We start from the raw sequence: 22,525 nt of genomic DNA on the forward strand, positions 1-22,525 counted from the left end.
TGGAAGACTTCTTTCCATAGCAGCATAAGCAGAAAAGCTAGAGTTCTTCAATATTCTGAGCCACACTAACATTTTTGCTAGCAGTCTCAGAAGCGCAGCTTCTTATCTTCACAAAGTCCAAAATAACACTTTTTTTTTCTTTTTTTTTTTTTTTCTCTCCTTTCCTCTGCTATGATTCTAAATTTATTCACAGCTAAACCATCTCTTTACCTTACGGGACAGTTGAAACCACAGGGAACAGTGGCAAACTGTGACTTCAATGCACTGACCATTCTGGCTTTGCAAATTCCTCTATTGGTTTTAAAAAACTTTGGTCCTCTCAGTCAATACAAGAAGCCTTAGGTACGATTAGGAAGAAAAATTATGAACTGTGGATGTTTAAAACATTAGTAATAAACTGCTGAGGTCAGTGCTAAACAATTTTTCCTCAATGTATGAGGCATACTTTCACATCTGTGAAAGAAAACTCTTTTACTCACTGAGAAAACAAAAACTTCCAAAGAGCATCATATCTGTAACCCAGCTAAAATCTATCTTAAAAAAAATCAGCAGGCAAGCTAAAAACTCCATCCATGCATCTAGAGATTGTCTCAGCAGCTTTGCCAAAAGAGATACACAATCTTTAGTACTTTAGTATTAATTGAAAATGCCATCATGAAGGAGACAAATCCCACAAACTGTGGAAAAACATTTGCAGTCTGACAGTAAACATTTGAACGTAGTATGGTGAATGTAGTATTGCCCAGAGAGGCCGTGCATGTCCCATCCATGCAGGTGTTCAAGATCAGGTTCTATAGGGTCCCAGGCAAATTGGTCTAGTACCAGAACAGGAGGTTGTAGGCCCTGCCTGTGGCAGGGGGGTTGGAACTCAATGATCCAATGGATCACAAAGCAGAAATTCCTGGCTATATCTATCAGAATACGGAAGCATCTTTTACACGAAAATTTGCTAACCTCCAGAAGATCTTTTTTATGTTTATATACATTCATATAAAGCCTCTCATACTCCCTCCTCCCCCTCTCCAAACGCCAGGAAAAACGGTCATACCACAGTAATTATAGAAATACAGAAAAACACATTGCAGAAATACAAGAATATCCTTGCTTATATTTGCTAGAACAGAAAGAATCCAGGGATAACCTTTGCAGCTTTCAGAACGTAACACTTGCTCTGAACTTCTCAGCTGCAGTTTCTGTTCAGGACTGACACAAGCTGAGGGACACAAGCATTTACAGAGCTAGCTTCTTCAAGAGCATCACTGCCCAGTACATCAGAATGAAGCATGAAGTAGGCAAAGAAACCCAATTTACTCAGTTCCCAGCAAAATGAACTGCCCGGTAGCACCGATCCATGTTTGTATTAGAAGAGCTTTGAATATCAGCTCTACAACAGCAACAAAGTCAGCCTTTACAAGAGCAATCTTCATCTGATACTGCAGTGTAGCAGAAACATTGAACTTCATTTACAAAGGTATTCATATTTCATAATTCATACCCTAATAGTTAATCACGACTGACTTACGCAGAGGGACCTGGACTTTCTTGTACAAATGCCAGGGTTGAAATGACTTTTTATAAAGAATGTGGAGTATCTGTCATCTTATTTGACTTGCAGGCTTGGAAGATATTAGTCTTATCTAACTGTTAGATTTGACTTATAGCTATGGGAGGTTAAAAAGCTCACCAGTTTTCAAGGCAAATTAGTGACTACTACACAGAAAAAGGGCAGAAGAAAGTTTATCTTGGAAATTGTTTGCAAGCCACTCAGTGCTAAATACACAGCAATGAACCCATGGAATTCAGACTTGTTTATCCATATTAAATAATCTTTATCCTCATGGCCTGAATAGCAAGAAAGCAAAAGCAATTAATGAAACTAAGACAGAAAGAAGATGAAAAAATTAACTGTTGTTGTTATAGTTGACTCTCACTCCTAGATAGTGGATGTCAAAGCACCAACATCTGTTTATGTCCATGCCTTTTTTTATTTATTTATGTTTACCGTCTTGAATATCTGTCAAGTTGACTGAAGGTAATACTGCCCTTGCTCTGTCTCAATGGATATAAGAAGATATAAATGGATGTTTTTATCTCCCACCTCTCTGTAAATAGAGAAGTCTTCCTGAAACAAAGGAAAAAAGTCCTGAAAAAAGTCTTCTTGGGACCCTCAAAAGTGACTTAGAATGTGGATCTGACATTTTGAAAGCTGTGTCTTATAAAAAGCAGGCATCCCTGAACTCTGACCCTGGCATTCTAAGGAAAATCTCAACAGTCATTTATTAAAGAAGGGTTTTACTTCTAAACATAAATTGACACTCCTGTTCCAGGCTTTCCAAATTTGGAAAGTTAGCATAAGTGGTATGCATGCACTTTAAAACACCACACAACATGGAAGCATTTTGATTGTCTGTCCTTTTTAGATATCGCTCTGTTTCCCATTCTTCTCCTGCATTCTTAGAAGATATAACAGATTAAGCCTAAATCACAACTACTCACCAGCTTCCTAGGATACTTATGCCTCTCTCAAGCATAAAATTCCTTTCATGAGATCTACTTGCTCCCCAGGTAGGACTAGGACAGGACTAGGATGACAAAACACACTCTACTCCACAGCAGCTTCTATGCAAAAGAGGTTTCAGCTGACATCGGGTTTTATTTCTTATAATTCTAATAATTATTGGAAATAACGAAGGCATAATAGGTATACTTTCACCAGCACAGCTTCGTTCCTTTCTATCATTCTTTCTAAAAACTGAGAGCACAAAAAGGAAAAAAGCTCACTATTTTTACAAAGACGAGTATATTTTGCCAAGTCTTTATTCACACCACTTGCTTATAAGGGTGTTTTCCTAAAGTTCCAGTGTTTAGCCTCAGCTAGAAAGGGAATGTAAGGTGCTATTAACATTTCTAAAGGCCATCTCATTTTCCAGACTACAACACGCTACAAATTAATCTGTCAATAAATTTGGATGCATGAGCAAGTTCTTCCCCTTTGTTGGGTTGCTGTGCACCACTAGAAATGTTTTGGTTTCCATGGAAGAGTGGGGCACATATTTCTTAAGACCATCTGGACACCACACCTCACGGTTTCACAAGCTCAGCCCAAGCGTTGGACAGCGATGAAGCACCAATTCTCTGGTAGAACTCTAAGCCTTCCTCCAGCAGCACTGACTTTGTTACAAGGTGGCAGGGACATGGATACATTGTGAATCATCCTTAATTGCATCCTCAAATCATCAACCATTTGGGTTTAGCAGAGGTAGGTGGGACCCAAGGGTCCCCTCTGGTCCACTGAAACACACACACGGGCTTGGTGGGCACATCAGGATTTGCCTTGGGCAATGAATGGGAGCTGACTGTAAGTCTCTAAATGGAAAGCAAACACAAAACCAAACCAACAACATTTGGCACGTTGGTGTTTTTTTCACTTTGATGCAAACAAAAAGCAGAAGTCACAACATGCATATAAACTTGCTAGTGACAGAATAGCTCTGATTAAAATAACTCTTGCTCTTCAAATTACCCAGAAGGTTGAAGACATGCAGACATGAATTTGCTGCCAATGAGCGGCTAAAGACCTCATAGCCTGATTTTTAGAGTACCATCCATCAACGCTGTGTGCTTAGTGTAGGGAATGTAGGAAATATGGCCATTTCTCCCTTTCCCCCAGGTAGCACGTCACCACTTCCCAGTAGCACAATCAGTAAGGTACACAACCCTAAGAGTAATAAAGGTGCTTCAGAACCCCAGAAGTACATAGAAACACTAATGAATCTGCTCAGGCAGACAGCCTCAGCTCACCACAGGTAACATCACTGCTCTATGTAAAGTGTGCTCCTTCATTGGAAGTGGCAAACCTCCCTTTTCTTCAAACAATGTTCCTTACCCGAGTGCACTCACGGTGAGGTTGCTAGGAAGGGTCAAGAATACATTCACATTTCTTAATTCTAGATCTGATTATTTCAACGCCTGCATTCATGCATCCATACAGTTCCAGGTATACCATGCTCAGACAAAACAAGCCAGACCTTGTAGACCTATTGGCAGTTTTCGAAGGGCTTAGCCAAGGTAGCAAACAATGCAAGAGATGCATTTTGGAGAACAGATTCAAAATAGTTTGACAATGGGGAAGGGTGAGGGGAGAAAAAGTAACGCTGGGAGAGTCTCCCACTGCACAGAATTAGGAATAATAGCAAGGAACTCTCCCACTCATTACAATAGCATGGTGAAACATTTCTATTCATGCAGCAACACAGATAACTCCTACCAGGAACTGAGAATGCAGCAAACTCAGCAAAAGGAAAAAAAAAGGGTTTCTTTCACAGTCCAGATTAGCAATTCAATAACAAGGTATAGGCCATGTAAATATCAAACTTGCTTTTCTTTTTTTGCTGGTGAGGACCTGAACTGAATGTTAGAGGTGTGAAGTTACACAAACAGAATTTCACAAAACAATGGGATCAAAAACCTCAGACTTACAAAAAAAACGATGCTTTCCTATCACCCAGATAACACAAACCCAAACAAGAGAAACTGCTAACAGCCGTAGAATGATTTCATTACAGCTACACTGGTTTGCTGGACAATGTGGAAAAAGTTCAAGCTATATCAAATATTATGACAAACTCACGTCATGTTTTAGCCAGCAGATCCCAACCTGTTCCTAGCTGCAGCTCCTCTTACAGCTTGATTAACTCAGACAATTCTATATTTCTGGGTGATACAGAGAAATCAGAAACCTGACAATTCAGGGAACTGCTGTTCTGTGCTGAAGTACTGAAGTTCAGTTTCCAGAACTGAAATATAGTCCAGATAGCTATCTCAATAATTAGCGGTTTCATCCCAAAACCTCATTATTGATAAAATTTGATTATTGCTTTACTAACTCTGCTCTCAACAGCAGGGACAAGGTGATGATTTTTCTCTTCTAATCTTGTTTGATATGGCTGCAAGGGTGCTGACTCATATGTGACCCTGAATTGGGGCACACATCTCAACTTTATCAGTCTCAAACACAAAATACCAAAACCTTCACAGTGATCTGTCAGGCTGTGGGCTGCAGAACTCAGAAGATGTATGTTCAACCACCTCCTGCTGTAGACGCAATACTCTCTGGGAGGAAAGGAGGGCAGGCAGATGGTGGAGGTTACTGTTCAGACATATCCTAGCTGGGTTGGCCATCTTATCAGAATCAGAACCTTGCAGCCAAACTGGACAACTTTTTCTGGTTACAACCTGTTGGATTTGAGGTAACATATTATTCAGCAACAATCACCCCACCTACCTTTACATGCCTTTCCCCCTTTTCCCCCCTAGAATGAGCTTCAATAAGATGTAAAACATACGCTGTTCTCCCCACCTATTCTATTTTTAGGAATCTCCTTTTATTCTCTCAGCTTCTATGCTTCTGCTTCTCCCTTAGCTCCACGGACGTTTCTTTCTTCTTCCCTGTCCCCTAAACCTCCCCATTTCCATCAGGGTTTCACCTAGAACAATTCACACCCCATCAGCACGAACCACAACACGGGCTTCCAACTCGCACGTAACACTCCAAGCAAAAGGCATTGTGAGCCTTCATAGCTGAGGTTTAGGGTTCACATCAGGAACCAGACAGATGTGGAAAGAGCAGCTCCCGACACATGCTTCAGGATGGCTGCAGATGCAGAAACAAAGCATGATGTCAACTGACACTCGCGCTGTAGTAGGTTCCATGGGATGAACGCGGCATGCCCAGAGGTGGGGCGGAAATCACAGCACGGCTCGCTCCGGGCAGAAAGGCGGCCGGCACCATTACCTTGCCGATGGCACCGAGACAATGAAGGCGAACGCTTAGCGAGGGCACACTGACCAAGTAGGGAGGGACGAACGCGATCGCAGGGGAGACGAGCAAAGCCCCACGGCCGCCCCAGAACCAACCTCCTCCCTGAGTACCGCCGCACGGCGGGACTCGCCCCGTACCTCCGGCCGGGCCGGGCAGCGGGGGCAGCCGGGCCCGGGGTTGCCGCCGCCCAGCACAGCACAGCCCAGCCCAACCCAACCCAGCATAGCCCCGGGCGGTGACAGTGCGCTCGAGGCCCGCGGAGCGGCGAGGCCCTGCACCCCTCAGCCTCCTCCCCAGCTCTCCTCCCGGTCCCGAGGCCCCGCAGCCTCCCGGGAGGAAACCGGACCCACCTGAGCGGCGCCCGCCGGCCACCAGGCCCCGCCGCAGCCCCTGCCCAGCCCGGCGGCCGCCCGCAGCTACCGGCTCCCGCAGGCCCCGCCCCGCGCCTGGCTCCCCCCAGCGGCCGGCGAGCGGCGCTGCCCCCTCCCGCGGCCCCCCGCGCCCGGCGGGGCCCCTCACCTGCCCGTCAGCGCCGCGGCGAGCTCCGTCGCCTCCGCCTCTCCCTCCCACCCCGCCGTCCCCTCGCGGCCGCGCGGCGCCCCGCCTCCCCCAGTCGGCCTCCCTTGCCCTCCCCTCCGCGTCCGCCCGCAGGAAGTTTGTCCCCTCTCTCTCGCCGTAGCGGTGCCCGCCCCCGTCGCCCCTCCTGCACGCGCGGGAGCTGCGAACGGCGGCGGCGGCAGGCGCGCGGCCCGGCCTGACCCAGGTACGGCGTCCTCAGCCGTTTCCGGCGGGGCCGCTCGCGGGGCGGCCGTTGGCGGGAGCGGGCAACGGGCTGTCCCCTCAGCGACCCCGGCCGGGTATCTGCGGGGAATGATATTGTCGCTTTTCACCATGCAGACCATTAGGCTGTCAGGGTGTTCGCTCTATCTCTGCGCCGGATAAAGCAATTTTTGCATAGCAAATTATTCGGCTTATGAAACAGTTTAGCGTCCCCAGACGAGAGAATGCTCCACAAAAGCACATATATGCATTTCGAGTTCACTATTTGTATTTTTTTTTCGTGTTAGGGCGATAGGAACCTTAAGTTACCTAGGTAGCATCCTTTGTTGTGCTTGGTCAGTCAGGCAGTGCGGGCCTGGCACAGGCTGCCCAGAGAAACCTTCTGAGAACACTACTGGTTACAATGACAATAATTCCGTGTAAATGATAATTGATAAAGAATGATCACGGTCACAAATGTAGTAAATGGTGATTCCTAGTTGTCCGATGGTAAACTGCTTTTACCATGCTCTATACAGAACTAAAATATTTGAACTTGAACTTTTAGCATTTGAAGATAATTTGAGAGTAAGGCATTTTTAGTGCTAATTTATGTGTCCAGCAGTGTCCTAGCACTGTCTTTTGGCACTTCTCTAGCCAATAGCTGATGATTATTATCTATCCCAGGGTGAATGTTTGAGATGCGTTAAGAGAGTGAGTGAGGAACCAGCATTCTGCTGAGGAGTGGAAGCCTTGCCTTCCCAAGCTCCTGGCTCTGTGTTAATGGAGATTTAGAATTCCAATTGCAGAATTAACTTCAGGAGTCCTGCTTTACTGATCTTGAAATTGAAGTTCATAGAATCACAGAAAGGCCTGAGTTGAAAAGGACCACAACGATCATCCAGTTTCAAACCCCCTGCTATGTGCAGGGTCACCAACCACCAGACCAGGCTGCCCAGAGCCACATCCAGCCTGGCCTTGAATGCCTCCAGGGATGGGGCATCCACAGCCTCCTTGGGCGACCTGTTCCAGTGTGCCACCACCCTCTGTGTGAAAAACTGCCTCCTATTATCTAACCTAAATCTCCCCGTCTCAGTTTAAAACCATTCCCCCTTGTCCTATCATTATCCACCCTCATAAACAGACATAGCCCCTTCCTGTTTATGTGCTCCCTTCAAGTACTGGAAGGCCACACTGAGGTCTCCCCAGGGCCTTCTCTTCTCCAAGCCCATTTCCCTCAACCTTTCTTCATAGGAGAGGTGTTCCAGCCCCATCGTGCTCTGAAAGCTGCTTGGAGACATAGAGCCTCACTGCATTTCAACAAATTGATGAAAAATATCACATTGCACTGTTAGAACGTTTGGTTTAAATAAGATCCGTGGCTGAAACAAACTGTTGTGCAAGCAAGGCCTGGAACTAGCATCATCCATCTCATTCACACAAGCTGTAGAGTAAATGATAACTTAAATACAGGCTATGGACATATTTTATCTGTCCCTTACTAGAATTTTCTAATGGCAAGATTCTATTGAAATCTCTCCATTAGATTGAAACCATATGATACAATGCTGTTTTTAGCAGAATTCTGCACTTCCTCATTCTTGTTCAGATCGACACCCATACTTCAGTCAGTTTCATTCAAGGTGTATCTCTGTATAGAATGTAGGCTGACAGTAGTGCATACCTTGTAAAAGCTTTAAAGACTTAATAGTGGTTTCATTTAAAGCAGTTTTCCTTCGGAACGCCACCCACCTGCTGTGTGTGTAGATTCTTGGCCTACTGCTCGCAGGGCAAATGCACACATTTCTTATATTGCCTTTTCCCTCCAAGGGCTTTATACTGATTAAGATCTGATTTAATCTGCATAGAGTGAAAATATACATATAGTATTCTTCAAACTTTGTTTCGCTCCACCACTCACCACAGATACTATTTTTTTATTTCTCTCCAAGTGTAAACACTTTGCTCAAAAAGGGCAGTAACTTTCTTAAACCGTGTGCATCTTCTAGTAATATTAACTTCTACATGTTCTCTTCTGAATCCAAATGTATTTCCCATAAATTGCATTTAACTTCTGATTGAAACACTTTCAATTGTACAAGATCTGTGCAATTATACAGCTTCTGGACAGAAGGTAAATAATGATTGCCAACAAAAAGAGAATTCTAGCTACACCTGACATAATTATCAGTGTTTGTACTTGCCAAGGGTACAGCTGGTATCCCTTTTTTGAGATGTATTTAGCGAGTCCTTAGTAATACTTCCTTATTTAGAGACTAGAAAAACAACTTCTTTCAAAAAATCTGAACATGAAGTACAGGAGCAAGAAGTAATACTAGCCAGGCTCCTACAGGCTATCACATATCACTGTCTGGAGGATTTTAAACCTTTTGTATCTGTTCTAATATCCCCAGCTGTCTCACTGACATACATTGCGCGTTGACTTCCTTTGTGCTGTGTACAGAAGACTTACAGACTGATGGGCTAAAACCACTTGCACTCAGTATTTGTGCAAATACAGTAAAAGATTGCCTCTGTGGACTTCTGTAGAAGTGTTGCTGTGGCTCCCTCGTGCTCCTGTCATGCAGGCACTCAACAGGACAACCACTTCTGTAGCAGCACAGCAGAGTGGTAGCAGGGTTACCATCAGGTGCTTGTTGGGTACTGGCTTGGAAAAGGGTGCCATCTACTGAATTATTGGCACAACTTCTTCATGTTGTTGGAGGTTCTGTATGTTTTCCAGCTCTGCGTGGTTTGTGTGATGCCATCATAACTCAAGGCAGTCGATGATTACAGTCAGTAATCTAAAATGAAGATGGACAAGTCGGGTTATAGACAAGTACAACTTTAGAAATCTCCTTCTGCTTTTTATCAAAGTGTTAATGGATTTGGAAGGTGATGTAGGAAGACACTGCTGGGGAATCTGAACAATTGAGGTGTTTTTGTTTTTCTTACCTAAAATGGTACAATGCATTCATGTTCATCTAAAAGGAATAAAAATACATCATTTTTACCTGCTTAATATTTAGAATAAAGACTCACAACATTTTTTTGTTGTTCTAGGCTCTGATCTTACACAAGAGCACAACAGTGCCTCTGCCTGTAGGATGAAGCTAGTCATTTCTGTCTATTTCTGTCTACTACACAGTAGGTTTTTAAGAAGAATTTTAACTGCTATGAAACAGCATCAGAAAACAAATTTCCACCTGGTCCTGCAGCAGTTTCACAGAAGTATGCACTAAAATATGATTGGTATTACTGTATTGTCCAATATGTTGCAGTACGTTGCTATACTTAGCGTGCAGTGGACTTTTTTGATGTGTTTTTGTATGGATAGTTGACTCTTATTTTCATTAATTGTATTTTCTTTTGTCTTTAGGGATGCCTGCAAGGCAAGGGAAGGACAGCGAAAGCCATGTCAGCTGCAGCAGTACCAGCACCAGCAGTTCAGCTGCTTGCTTCGGGCAGGTCAGTTCCCTTTGCCTGAGAAATACAAGTTCCATTCTTGTACTACTAGAAATCTACTCTGTGTATTTGTATTTGCTCATTTTTAAGTTGGATACAGTTAGGCTAGAGTCATTTCCACTACACTATTCTACACCTAAACTTACATTCCGTTTTCCTCTATGATAGCCATGGCGTGTGTATGCTCCCCTTTTCCTTATGTCTTTTATTACAGACTTGCTTCTAGTATCAGAAAAAGAAAGCCCTTCCTTTAAGCCTAAATACAACCACAAGTAAATGTGAGAGATTTGGCAGTGCTGGAACATGAAGATACAGTTATTGAACTCCTATTCTGTCCACACATAACAGCATATAACAACACAAGCTTTTTAGTGCTTGAATCCTTTAACATGTAAATCCCCAAGAATGCTGTTAGGCCTTTCTAACCTTTCTACTAAGTTATTTCTACTAAGTTATGCAGCACGAGTTACAATGCTGGGCTTCCTAATGATACCCGTGATGCTGGTATCCAAAGGACCTTCCTTGCAGTAGGGGAATATACTGAACACGTCTCAATAATTTTCTAATTTGATTGATCACCCAAGCTTTGTCCTGATGGGACATGGTGGTAGAATAACATTAAACTTTGGTTTTGTTTGAGTTTATGAAGACTTTTCTCGTGAAATATTATATTTTAGTTTTGAGAGATAAGATATAAATGTGTCTGTGTATTCCTGGTAACTTTGACTAGGGTTTATGATTGCGTTAAGATTTCCCTAGGATCCACTAAGAGACCTGCTTCATTTAACTTCTTTTAATGTAAGTGATGGTTATGAGAAATGGAAAACATTTGCTAGAGCTTAACGATTAGTAGAATCGTGATGGTTGGAAAAGACCTCTATGATTATCTAGTCCAACCACTGACCCATCACCACTGCCTCCCACTAAACCATGTCTCTAAGTACTACATCTGCCCTTTCCTTAAACACCTCCAGGGATGGTTACTGTGCCACTTCCCCGGGCAGCTATTGCCAATGCATCACCACTCTTTCTGAGAAGAAAGTCTTTTCTTCCTAATACCCAATCTGAACCTCTCCTGTTCCCTCTCATCCTATTGCTAATTACCTGGGAGAAGAGGCTGACGCTCACCTTGCCACGACCTCCTCTGACCCTCCTCTTCTTGAGACTGAATAATCCCAGTTTCTTCAGCCTCCCCCCATAAGACTTATGCTCCAGACCCTTCACCAACTTTTCACCCTTGTCTGGACATCCTCCAGAGTCTCAGTGTTCCTATAGGAAGGGGTCCAAAACTGAACATAGCACTCAAGGTGCGGCCTCACCAGTGCTGTGTACAGAGGGATGATCACTTACTTTCCTGCTCCTGATGGCTGCACTATTTCTGATGAAAGCCATGGTGCTCCTGACCTTTAATGGTTCAGCTGAGAGTCAACCAACACCCCAGATCCTTTTCCTCCATGCAGCTTTCCAGCCACTCTGCCCCAAGCGTGTAGCACTGCATGGAGTTGCTGTGACCAAAGTGCACACAGTTGGCCTCAGCCCATTGATCCAACCTGCCCAGATCCCTCTGTAGGGCTTTCCTACCCTCAGACACTTCTCCCTAACTTGGTGTCATCGGCATACTTACTGAGGATATACTCAGTTCTCTCATCCAACTCATCAGTAAAGATATTAAACAGGATGAACCAGTCATCAGCTGGATTTAACTCCATTCACCACAACTCTCTGACCCTGACCGTTCAGTCAAGTTTTTTTATCCAGCAAAATTGTACCTGACCAAGGCACGGACTGCCGCCTTCTCCAGGAGAATGCAATGGGAGACCTTGTCCAAGGCTTTGCTGAAGTCTAGCTTGACTATGTCAACAGCCTTTCCCTCATTCACCAAGTGGGTCGCTTGTTCATAGAAGGAGATGAGGTTGGTCAGGCAGCCTCTCACAAACTCAGGCTTGCTGGGCCTGATAGCCTGGTTGTCGTGCACGTGCCGTGTTACTGCACTCAAGATGATCTGAATATGATCTCAAGAGTATGGAAAAAAACAATATAGTGCACAAATGTGTACACGTGCCCCAGGGTCTCTCTTCGGTGGTTACATCCTGATTCTAAAAGTGGACCACGCATCTCTTGAAAGGACAGGGAAAATGGGCTCATGAAGTAATACTAGGAGAAGAGGGATGGCTAATATGGAGAGAATGAGAACCTTTGTCTTACTTTGTTTCCATCAAGTATCAATTTACAGCAAATGAATATCAAGCCATCCAGCACGCTCTTCGTCAGAAACTGGGTCCAGAATATATCAGCAGTCGGCAAGCTGGAGGAGGACAAAAGGTATGAATAAACATCCATAGATGTTCAACTTGCATTTTTTTTCCAGGAGAATTATTATTAAAATAATAACAATCCTTAGTTTAGAAAAATTCCCACTGAAGTGTAATCAGCAAAGGTGAAAGGAAAACTAGACTAGCATGTATTCTGGCCTTATCTTAGCCACAGAAACCTTACATTCTTATTCTTAAAGCCACTTAACTTTTCAGTGCTTCATCCTCCTTGTGGAACATTGAGATGTTTTTCTTTTTTTTCTAGAACTGCAGTATATGAATAATTATGTGACACAAGCTGCAATTTTACTTCTTTAGTGCCTGCTAGCTCTGCTCCCCTTAATGCTGGCATATTTGTTCAGTTCTCTCCATCACACTTGCCAGAAGATGGTGAACCTAAATCAGCATCATTATTCAATTACCTTGAATTTAGGCAGGTTTCCTCAGAGTAAGACGATGTAATCTTTCTTTAAAATAAAGAGTGTGTGTGTATATACATACATGTATGTTTCTGTTTTCAGGTCTGTTACATTGAGGGTCACAAGGTAATCAGTCTGGCCAATGAGATGTTTGGCTTCAATGGCTGGGCTCATTCAGTCACTCAACAGAATGTTGGTAAGTATCAGATTGGCATAAAAAAAGTCTGTCCACATTTTTCACTATGATGACTTGAAGGAAAAATTTCTCAAATAATCCTGTAAAAAGTTCAGAGCAGTTCAGAGACAGAGGATTATTATACTGCTTTTTTTTAAATCCTGGGTTGAAAAAGGATTACACATCTGGCAGCTTTACAAAACTATTGAACAAGTGGACCAGATGAGGATGGAACTTTTGGACACCATTGTACGGTTTCTTGAACTACAAAGAATTTCATGTCAGCTATGTGTCAGGCTGAGAGACCTGGTTTTGTTCAGCCTGGAGAAGAGAAGACTGCAGGGTGACCTCATTGCAGCCTTTCAGTACCTGAAGGGAGCCTACAGAAAGGAGGGGAATCAACTCTTTGAAAGGGTTGATAACAGCAGGACAAGGGGAAATGGTTTGAAGTTGAGGGAGGGAAGATTTAGGTCAGATGTCAGGGGGAAGTTCTTTACAGAGAGAGTGGTGAGGTGCTGGAACAGGCTGCCCAGAGAGGCTGTGGATGCCCCGTCCCTGGAGGTGTTCAAGGCCAGGTTGGATGGGGCCCTGGGCAGCCTGGTCTGGTATCAAATGGGGAGGTTGGTGGCCCTGCATGTGGCAGGGGGGTTGGAGCTTCGTGATCCTTGAGGTCCCTTCCAACCCTGGCCATTCTGTGATTCTATCAGACTTGTAATACTGCCAGTGGTTGTTTAGAGGTTCTGAACTGAGAGTCATGGATAAAGCCTTGAGCAGCATTTCCCAGATGAGAAGCTTCTAATAGATAATAGGAAATAAATTGCTTTTATAGACAGTTAAGGTTCTTTTCCATTGTTGTTTCTATAAACTGGTACTTTAAATCTTTACTTCCAGCTGAGAAAGAGCTGTTACTCTTTGAACGTCTAAGATATGTATTTGAATGAGGAGTCATGCTTACAACTCTGATTTCTTTCATATATAAGAAAAAAACAGATGTAAACATATATTTAATATATCTTTATACACATGATACCAGAGCACAAGTGTTTGGCATGCCAACACACTGATAGCCAGAAAATAGAGCATCCCCAGAGCATATCTACAAGTTATCATTCTTGGATGGCGAGTATTATTTTGTAAGTCATGCTCCACGTTGTAGAAAATACAGTGACAATGTCTTGGGCCCACTCAGCAACTACACTACAGGTTTATGAATATCCAAAGGAAGAGAACTGAGATCTACATGTGGAAGTCTTTTGTGTTATTTAGGATGCTACTTTTTTTTTCCCTTCAGACTTTGTTGATCTCAACAACGGCAGGTTCTATGTGGGCGTCTGTGCATTCGTGAGAGTCCAGCTTAAGGTAAGTGGGTTTTTTGTTTGCTCTGTCTGTAGCTGAGCAATTACTTAAAGCTGGGGATGAAAATACACGGGTCAGACCGTAGTTTTCAGGAGTAATGCACTACACCAGAGAAATAGTGGAGTCTAAAACACTGACATCCAGCTAAGGGTGAGTAAACAGGCTTAGGAAAGCGCAGTGTCTAGCAGTGGATGCTTTACGTGCAGAATTTCCCTTATACTTAATGCTTTTAAAATCTTACTGCAGGATGGCTCATACCATGAAGATGTGGGCTACGGAGTCAGTGAAGGCTTGAAGTCCAAGGCCTTGTCCTTAGAAAAGGCAAGAAAGGAGGCAGTAACAGATGGACTCAAGAGGGCACTCAAGTAAGTGAAGATCAGTACTTGCAGATTCTCGGAAGTGATTTGGGAGCTGTTATTTTCAGTCACAACGAGTCTTCTTGTTTCTCAGGTGCTTTGGGAATGCTCTTGGGAACTGCATCCTAGACAAAGACTACCTACAAGCAGTTAATAAGCTTCCACGTCAGGTACAGTATGTGGTGTTTCAGAGCAGGGACTGCTAGATGTTGATTGTTCCTGATCCTTCGTGTTAAAAGGAACGTAAATAATGATACAAATGCATCTTAGCCTCCAATATTTCCTGCTGTCAGACCTGTAGCATTTGCCTGCTTGTTTGATTGCACGAGCTGTCCGTTACTGAGTTCTTCCAGCACTTTACTACAGCTGTTCTAAAGTTTAACTATTTTCAGTAGGCAAGTTTACTGTGGTGAGAAAGCTGAAGAAACAGTGTTCTACTCAAGATGCCGTGTGACATTTAGTGTCTTCACAGAATCACAGAATGGCCAGGGTTGGAAGGGACCTCAAGGATCATGAATCTCCAACCCCCCTGCCACATGCAGGGCCACCAACTTCCACATTTAATGCTCAACCAGGCTGCCCAGGGCCCCATCCAACCTGGCCTTGAACACCTCCAGGGACGGGGCATCCACAGCCCAAAGCCAAGTCTTTTTATTCAATGCCAGCAATGTGTGCAGTTACATCTGTGCTCATAAGAGGTTAAATGCTACACTGGGAAGATTAACTGTTTAAACTAGCTCTAAGTGCTATTTTCTATACATTCTGTGAAATCAGGACCATTTCATTTAGACCTGAAGACTCTCAAGCTGGAAGCCAAGGCTGGACATACTGGGCAGCAGGAGGAAGATTCTCTACATTTTAGAAGCTCTGGCAGAAAACAAGGTGCTTTTTTGTGAGAAAGACTTCTTCCAATAAAGTTTAACATGCATAGCCCAGCATGTCCTGGAAACAATACTAGATGGATCACATCCCAAAGCTGTCTGCTGTAGTTAGAACTTAAGAACAAGCAAAATCCATACAGTAACAATATCAGTGTGTGCACTGATAGTTGCTTTGTCCTTTTACTAATCAGCATTCAAACTTTACAAAGCCCCAGTCGCATCACCAGCTATACTATTCTTGGCCTGGTCTTTCTAACAAGGTTTACATTGCGCCTCTATTTCACCCCTCAGAGGTCTGTCCATTGTTCTATTTATAATAGATAGTAAGTAGGCATTTTATAACAGTGTTTTTGTACTGAGATCTAAAGTTCAAAAGGTGATATCAGCTTTCAATTAAGCCACTTGGATCCTTCCCAAAAGAGCACTGCTATATGCTAGATGCAGCTATTACAAAGGAACCTAAGCTTTTAGATTGAACCCAAAAAAGTTATGGCTGTTGCCAGCCCCCCCAGAAAAGCAAAAGAGGTGACGGTAATTTGTTCTTTTGCTGCATGAGGAGCAACCAAGAGGACCTGCAAACATCCTCTGCTTGGCTTCAAAATGTGTTGGTACCTGAAATTTGCAACTGTATGATGAGAGCAGGCTCTTGAATGTATGAAGAGTTAGTCTGTACAGCTGAGGTGCACTTGAACACTTTCCCTGTCATCACTACGGTTCTTTCCATTACCGAACGTTAAGAAATAGGCCATGTGACTCCTTGCCTTGCTTCTCAGGCTCCTTTAGGCTTACCTTTAGGTTCCACAAGGGAAGGGAGAGCTGCAGTTACTTTTCCCTCTGAAGTCCTACGTTCTAACAGTGAACCTTTAGAGTTAACGAGCACTGTGAAGAAATGCCTCTTTCGGAGGCCTCTGGTCCAGAAAGAGACAAGAAATTGTGCTGCACGTCCCACTGGTAACAAGAGTGCTGTAAGCCTGTTCTTTCAGAGCTATCACAAAGTACACTTGGATGTAACACAGCAGTCTTTGTAGCACTAAAGGTGCCCCTGCTGTTGGTCGGCATTAATCTTGTTAGCTCCTGATGTGTGCCAGCTGGGGGCAGTAGGCTGCTAGGCTGTAACCTACCTTGCGCACTGAGGAAAAAGTCAGCCTTTCACATCCGCTGATCCACGTTGTTCCACAGGAAAGTTGCCCTTGTCGTACCAGGATTTACTCAACTCCACTAGTCAGCATGGAGCTCTCTCTTTGGCTAGCTAACAATCTGAAGGGACACCTCACCAAGTGAAGATGACAGAGATCCCTGCTTTGCCAAGGTCACCCACTGCCTCACAGACAGAGATTTGTAAAATCACAGAACGTGGGATATCTTCCCTAAAGAACTCAACTACTGAACTGGCACAAAGCAATAAACTAGATAAATTAAACTGCATTTTAGTTTCTAAACTTCTCTACCACGGGGAAATAAACGAGATTTTCTAACAGTACCATGCAGAAAAGTGCTGTGCATATTTCGTGAAGGAAATTTCTGAAGGTGTTTTCTTTTTTCCTTTACTAGGTGCCCCCCGAGTTAGATCTGGTGAAAACTAAAAGACAGGACTATGAGCCCAAAATAGAGAAAGCAAGGTATGATGGCTGTTTGGAAAGGCAGAACCCAGGATGGAGACAACAGTATGAAATGGCACCAACTCATAAGCCCAGTCACACAGAGGCTTCTGGAGAGACAGAAGATCAGAAGCAGCCAAGCAGTTCCGGGTATGTTAGAAGTTGCTGTCCCCTTTGAAGCACGTGGACAGTCCAAATTGGAAGATGCCATACAATACTAATTTAGAGGATTTTTCTTGCAGTTATTATATTACAGTATGAATGTTTCTTCATAAAATACAGTTGCTGAACTCCTGTTTTAACTTTGTCTTTACCTGGGGGTGGGGCAGAAACACAGATTCCCCAGCTGCTGAGTGTGACGCCACGTACCAGCGGAAACTGCGACAAAAGCAGCTACAGCAACAGTTCCGGGAACAGATGGAGAAGAGACGTCAGGTCACAGAAGTTACTCCCAGCAGTAAACAGGGTGAGATGGGGCATTAGAAGCTGACAGTTTGAACGATAGCTGCTGGCAGACAAGTGTTACTCTCAGTATGGGAGCCTGATCTGTTTTATGCTGTGCTATCGCACTCCTTTGAGACCAAACAAAGGAAGATCCTCATACTTCTATCCCAGTGTTCTTAAAGTGGTTCTAAAACCACATCATTAAATCTGCAACTGTCCAGCCACACTAAAGCTTCGTGCAGCACAGCCACTGCCATCTGTATCGTTACCTTTCTGCGTCAGAGCTGAGGCTGCAGCCCTTCCCTGAGGTGGTGACAGGCAAGCGGACGTTGCATTAGCTGCTGGTAGGTTCCTTTTCACTCATGGGAAGTCTGGACAGATGTGTGGTAAGTGGGAACTTGGGGGTGGGGTAAAAGAGTTTGTAGTATTGCAATTGCTAGTCAGCAGCAGCATCCATACTATTCTATATACCGCTTCCAAAATCCAAGCAGCTGTGGGAAAAGAGGGTACCTGGGTACAATCACTTCAGACTCATAGTCTGTCTGCTAAGGAGAAACAGAAGAGTTCTTCTGTATTTCAGACTTTAATCTCTTCTTGTGTTACCTCTATCCAGCAACAGCCAATCCTCCCGTAAAACACAGCAGTCCGGCAGCAGTACAACAGCAACTGGCAATTGAAGAAGAGTTCTTTGCAGGTCAGCCAAGAATAATGAATAGAAGCAGGTTAAATTATTGCTATTTGGATTAATTCTTCAACGTGTAAGGGTAAAAGATGTGAAGAGCTTGGAGTAAAAGAAGTGGGAGTCTGACCTTAGCTGTACTAACCTTGCTTGAATGGCAGGAAAACAGTATTAAAACATGCAAGAGACGAGATGTCCATCAGTATGAGAAGTTTTACACCATGCCTTGCAGTAGAGCACTGTTAGACATATTTGGCAATCTCTTCTCTTCTGGTGACGTTTCACAAAAATAGAACATAGAAGGGGGGGAAGTGCCTTTTCTTAACACAGCTACGGCTGTTTGTGTCACACAGCACAGCACGTGGACCTTGCTGAAGTTCAGAGCACAGGGCATAGTGCTGTTTTCTGCTGGTGCACTGACATAAAAGATACCTTACAGTTTAACTTGTATAGTGGCCACCACTATAGGAAAAGGGCGGGCTGGTCTGGAGTCACTCTTGTTCCTGTAGCGCCGTCGTCTTTGGTTTCATCATCTTTTCATTCATTCTAGATGATCTTGAACTTTGGGACATTTCCTTGGAGACCACTGACCTTAACAAGTTGATGTGTCACAAAGCAGCAGGCCCACCAGCAGCACACCAACCCCCCGAGACGCCCCGCGGATGCCACCAGATGACAACTCGTAACAGAACGCCCCAGAGAATGCATTCTCACAAACCTTCCGTGAGGTTTGCACAGTTGCAGCCCTCTGCTGCTCTCATGGGCAGCAGCCACGGTGCCAACCAACACACACCAGGTAGGTGCTGTGATAAATGACTGAGTTCTTTCTGTCCCGACAGCAGCTTTTAGCTTTGAAAGCTTTGCTGTCATTACTAATCTGGAATGGGAGAGGCATCCCTCTTTTGTGTGGAGTGGAGGACTCTTTTCATCCAACTGTCTTCTCAAGGAAGAGCTAAAGAGTAAATCAATGAGTACTTTTAGAAGCAAATCACAGAATGGTGCGGGTTGGGAGGGACCTCAAGGATCACGAACCCTACTACAAGGATTCCAGCCCTACTGCTGCAAGCAGGGCCACCAACCTCCCCATTTAATACCAGACCAGGCTGCCCAGGGCCCCATCCAACCTGGCCTTGAACACCTCCAGGGACGGAGCATCCACAGCCTCTCTGGGCAGCCTGTTCCAGCACCTCACCACTCTCTCTGTAAAGAACTTCCCCCTGACATCCAACCTAAATCTTCCCTCCTTCAACTTAAAACCATTTCCCCTTGTCCTGCTGTTATCAACCCTTTCAAAGAAAAGCTTGAAGAAACTTCCCTTTCTCACTCTCTCCCTGTTCAGCAGAGCAGAGCCCTCACAGGAGAAGCCAAAGCTGGAAGAAGCGGAGGCTAGAACCTACATAGGACACCTGGTGGCATCATTACCTAAATGCTGGATTACATCATAAGACTGCAGTTGGCTGCTCAAAGTATGTGAGGAAGCTTCATCTATTAATAGATTGTCCTGAAGCAACACAGAATAGCCAGAGAGGCACAGCCAGCAAGAACTTCATGTGCTTTGGGTTTATTACATAGCCCAGATTTTTTTTTCTATAAACACATCATCATTTGTGCTCCTGCACAACTCGTGGCTGTTTTACAAATAATTTGCCTGAAAATTGTAGCATAAGTAAACCTTCAAATGAGGCACCGTAGCTTCTTTCCTGCTCAGCGTTGCATTTTGGCATACAGAAAGTTTTTTCCAAGAAAATGAGGGCAGGGTGGGCCATGGTCCCAGGAAAGCAGACAGAATGCAGCCTTGCATTCCCTCGGGCATTTTGCAGTTGTGGCAGCCTCTGCCTTTCACATGCAGCCCAGCTGCCTGCCCGGAGGCTGCACAAGCAGGGTCAGAGCATTGCCCTGACAGCTCTGCCTCAGCTCACCCCTCAAGCACACAGCATCCCCAGGAGCAGCAGCAGCACGTCCATCTGTGCCCATGCAGCACAGGGGCAGGAACACGCAGGGGCTGCTAGTGAGGAGTGCATACAGCCTCTAAGTGCTTGTTTGGACCTTTTGTGAAATGAATGAGAGCCGCAATTTTATACTTTTAAATAAGCTTTTACTCCTTTTTAACACGAGAATAAACACTAAATTTGGACAGACAAACCAAGCTTGTTATTTGTGCCTTCTTCCTATTCAGTTCCAACTGTTTAACAAGCTCAGAGAAGTTTGTGAGCAGGTACAAGTAGAAAGCTAGAGATTACCACTGCATGCACAGCTTTGCATTTGCTTTAGTATGGGCAAACAGAAAGGTTCAAGTGGATTTTTAACATGAGAGCAAAGCAACAGTTGCTCCTCTTAGTAATAAGGTCAAAGCAAGATCTTTCAAGCAGCATTTAGGAAGTCCTCTGTGCCCACCTCAGGCCCCGCTCTGGTAAGAGAACGGTTCTGTTGGCAGCTACTGGGTCTCTTTCTCTTCTGGTGAAGGGACTCAGCTGCAGCCCCTGCTGTCTCAGGCAGGAGCTGGGCACCGCCAGCCAAGCAGTGGCAGCACCCTCCATGCCAAAAGCAGCCTGAGCCCAGGACTTGAGAGGGGAAGCTGGTTCTGTGTTACCTAGCGGCAGCACTGGAAGGATGGTGCAGCATGGCTGGGGCTGGACCCAGGAAAACTGACACCAATTTTGACTAATCTGACCCTGAAACTGATGTCAGACTTGAAACAGGACCTTATTTCTGTGCTCTGCTATCATTACCGTTCTATCCAGATGAGTTTCGTAAAGCAATCTAAATGTTACCCAGGAGGTATGAAGCATTGACTCCTGTCCCTCCTATTTCACCTTCGCCACTTATCAGTCCTTTTTTCTTATGCAGCCTCTATTACCCACTCACCTCTCGAACAGGACAAACAAGGACCGATGTTGGTACCAAAAGACAGGACAAATGAAATTAACTGTCACAGATCATTACCTAGAAAACAGTTTCAGATTTCAGCAATACTGGTTTCTCTCCAACTCAGTGCTGAGTGAGATCAGAGCAGCTCAGGAAAGAAATACATACCACACATCTGAGTCATGCGCCCAGTGTTGAAATAAGATACCTGTAAGGAAGGGAATGTGCAGACACACCACTGCTGTGTTCAGCAAAGCCTCCCCCAGCTCTTACAACAGAAAACCTGAAAGTCTCTGACAATTTCATCAGCTTTCTTGACAGCAGAACAGTGCAAAGAAAGAGATGCCTCCTCCAGAGGGGGTCAGTACCTCTCAGCTTGGTCCTTCTTTAAAAAAAGCAGTAACGTTCATCCATGGAGCTTTTCCTTTAAGGACTTGAGCAGCATGACTCATAACAGAAGCTGTTCTTAAAATGGAAAGAAATGCAGCAGTAATTAGTGTTTAGAAATACCAAGTAATTCCTGCGAGCCTACAGCTGCTTGGGAACAACTCCGTACAGCTCCATCTTACACTGTATGGGCAGAGTTGCAAGTTTGGGGATGGCATTCAGACCGAATCAAGACTAAAGGCAGCACCCGGCACCGCAGCTCAGCCCCACTCCCTTCCGACCCAGAGAGGAGAAGAGCCGACCCAACAGGAGAGGTGGAGCAGCCCCGCTCCAGCTTTTGTACCCGTAACTGTTATCAGCTGTGTAGCAGTTAAACCACTGCAGGAGCAGGGAGGAGAGGCCCACGAGAAAACCCAGCGCTCAGCAAAGCACGTTGGGTTTCTTTCAGTGACTTGACGCGATGTTCCGCAGAGGTGACAAATCGCAGCACAAAGCACAACCATAGAAGGAGAGCAGCTGGGGTGACGCTGCCAAATACGCAACTAACTGTGGCCAGGGAAGCCCAAAGGTTCAACTTTTTTTATTTTTTTTTTATTTTATTTTATTATTTTTTTTTACAGTGTACATTGTTAAATAATGTAAAGAAAACGCTTGTAATTCAGAAACAGATTTTATGTGGAAAAAGATACTCAAAGTGTAATATTAAACAAAATAATTTAACAGTTCAGTAGCATTAGTTTATTCCTCTAGACTTCAGTTATTCATCCACAGGAAGGGGGGAGGGGGAATCAATGGTAAATAAAACCAGTTCTTGCATAACATTAAGTGAAAACAACCTCAAACTTATTAGATCAAAATTAAATAACCACGTGCTGCGTTCAGCTTCATCGTTCCCCTGTCGTGAGTATTCCCCTTGTGTGTCACCACTGCCTCGGGCCGACAACCGCTCCTTTTCCTCAGGCACACCTCTCCCCTTCCACCGGGTGTATTTGGGAAACCAATGCACCA

General features: G+C 44.4%; 3 protein-coding genes across 11 annotated transcripts in view; 2 read left to right on the forward strand and 1 right to left on the reverse strand.

The window, feature by feature from the left end:
- The window catches only part of ERC1 (ELKS/RAB6-interacting/CAST family member 1), a 292,584-nt gene extending 286,165 nt beyond the window's left edge, over positions 1-6,419 (reverse strand). For 7 of the 8 annotated variants that reach the window (XM_052667564.1, XM_052667567.1, XM_052667562.1 and 4 more), the window contains exon 1: positions 6,172-6,261. The gene's annotated coding sequence lies outside the window, so the exon portion shown is untranslated. Of the gene's footprint in view, positions 1-6,171; positions 6,262-6,340 lie in introns of those variants that run through there. The other variant, XM_052667563.1, reaches the window with a different exon arrangement.
- Positions 1-22,525, forward strand: part of NINJ2 (ninjurin 2) — a 508,566-nt gene that overhangs the window by 315,259 nt on the left and 170,782 nt on the right. The gene's annotated exons all lie outside the window — the stretch shown is intronic.
- On the forward strand, positions 6,520-21,665 carry RAD52 (RAD52 homolog, DNA repair protein). 2 transcript variants are annotated; one of them, XM_052667577.1, is made up of 12 exons: positions 6,520-6,584; positions 9,960-10,048; positions 12,266-12,367; positions 12,879-12,972; positions 14,243-14,310; positions 14,554-14,672; positions 14,758-14,833; positions 17,096-17,292; positions 17,472-17,608; positions 18,200-18,280; positions 18,816-19,061; positions 19,605-21,665. In XM_052667577.1, exons 2-12 carry the CDS (start codon positions 9,962-9,964, stop codon positions 19,664-19,666), a joined length of 1,269 nt encoding a protein of 422 aa, XP_052523537.1. In that variant the 5' UTR covers positions 6,520-6,584; positions 9,960-9,961; the 3' UTR covers positions 19,667-21,665. The 2 variants fall into 2 exon arrangements, with proteins under 2 accessions (XP_052523537.1, XP_052523538.1); XM_052667578.1 differs by having other exon boundaries at positions 19,608-21,665.

Source organism: Tympanuchus pallidicinctus, unplaced genomic scaffold (assembly GCF_026119805.1).
Source record: "Tympanuchus pallidicinctus isolate F22 unplaced genomic scaffold, pur_lepc_1.0 scaffold8, whole genome shotgun sequence".
NCBI lineage: Eukaryota > Metazoa > Chordata > Aves > Galliformes > Phasianidae > Tympanuchus > Tympanuchus pallidicinctus.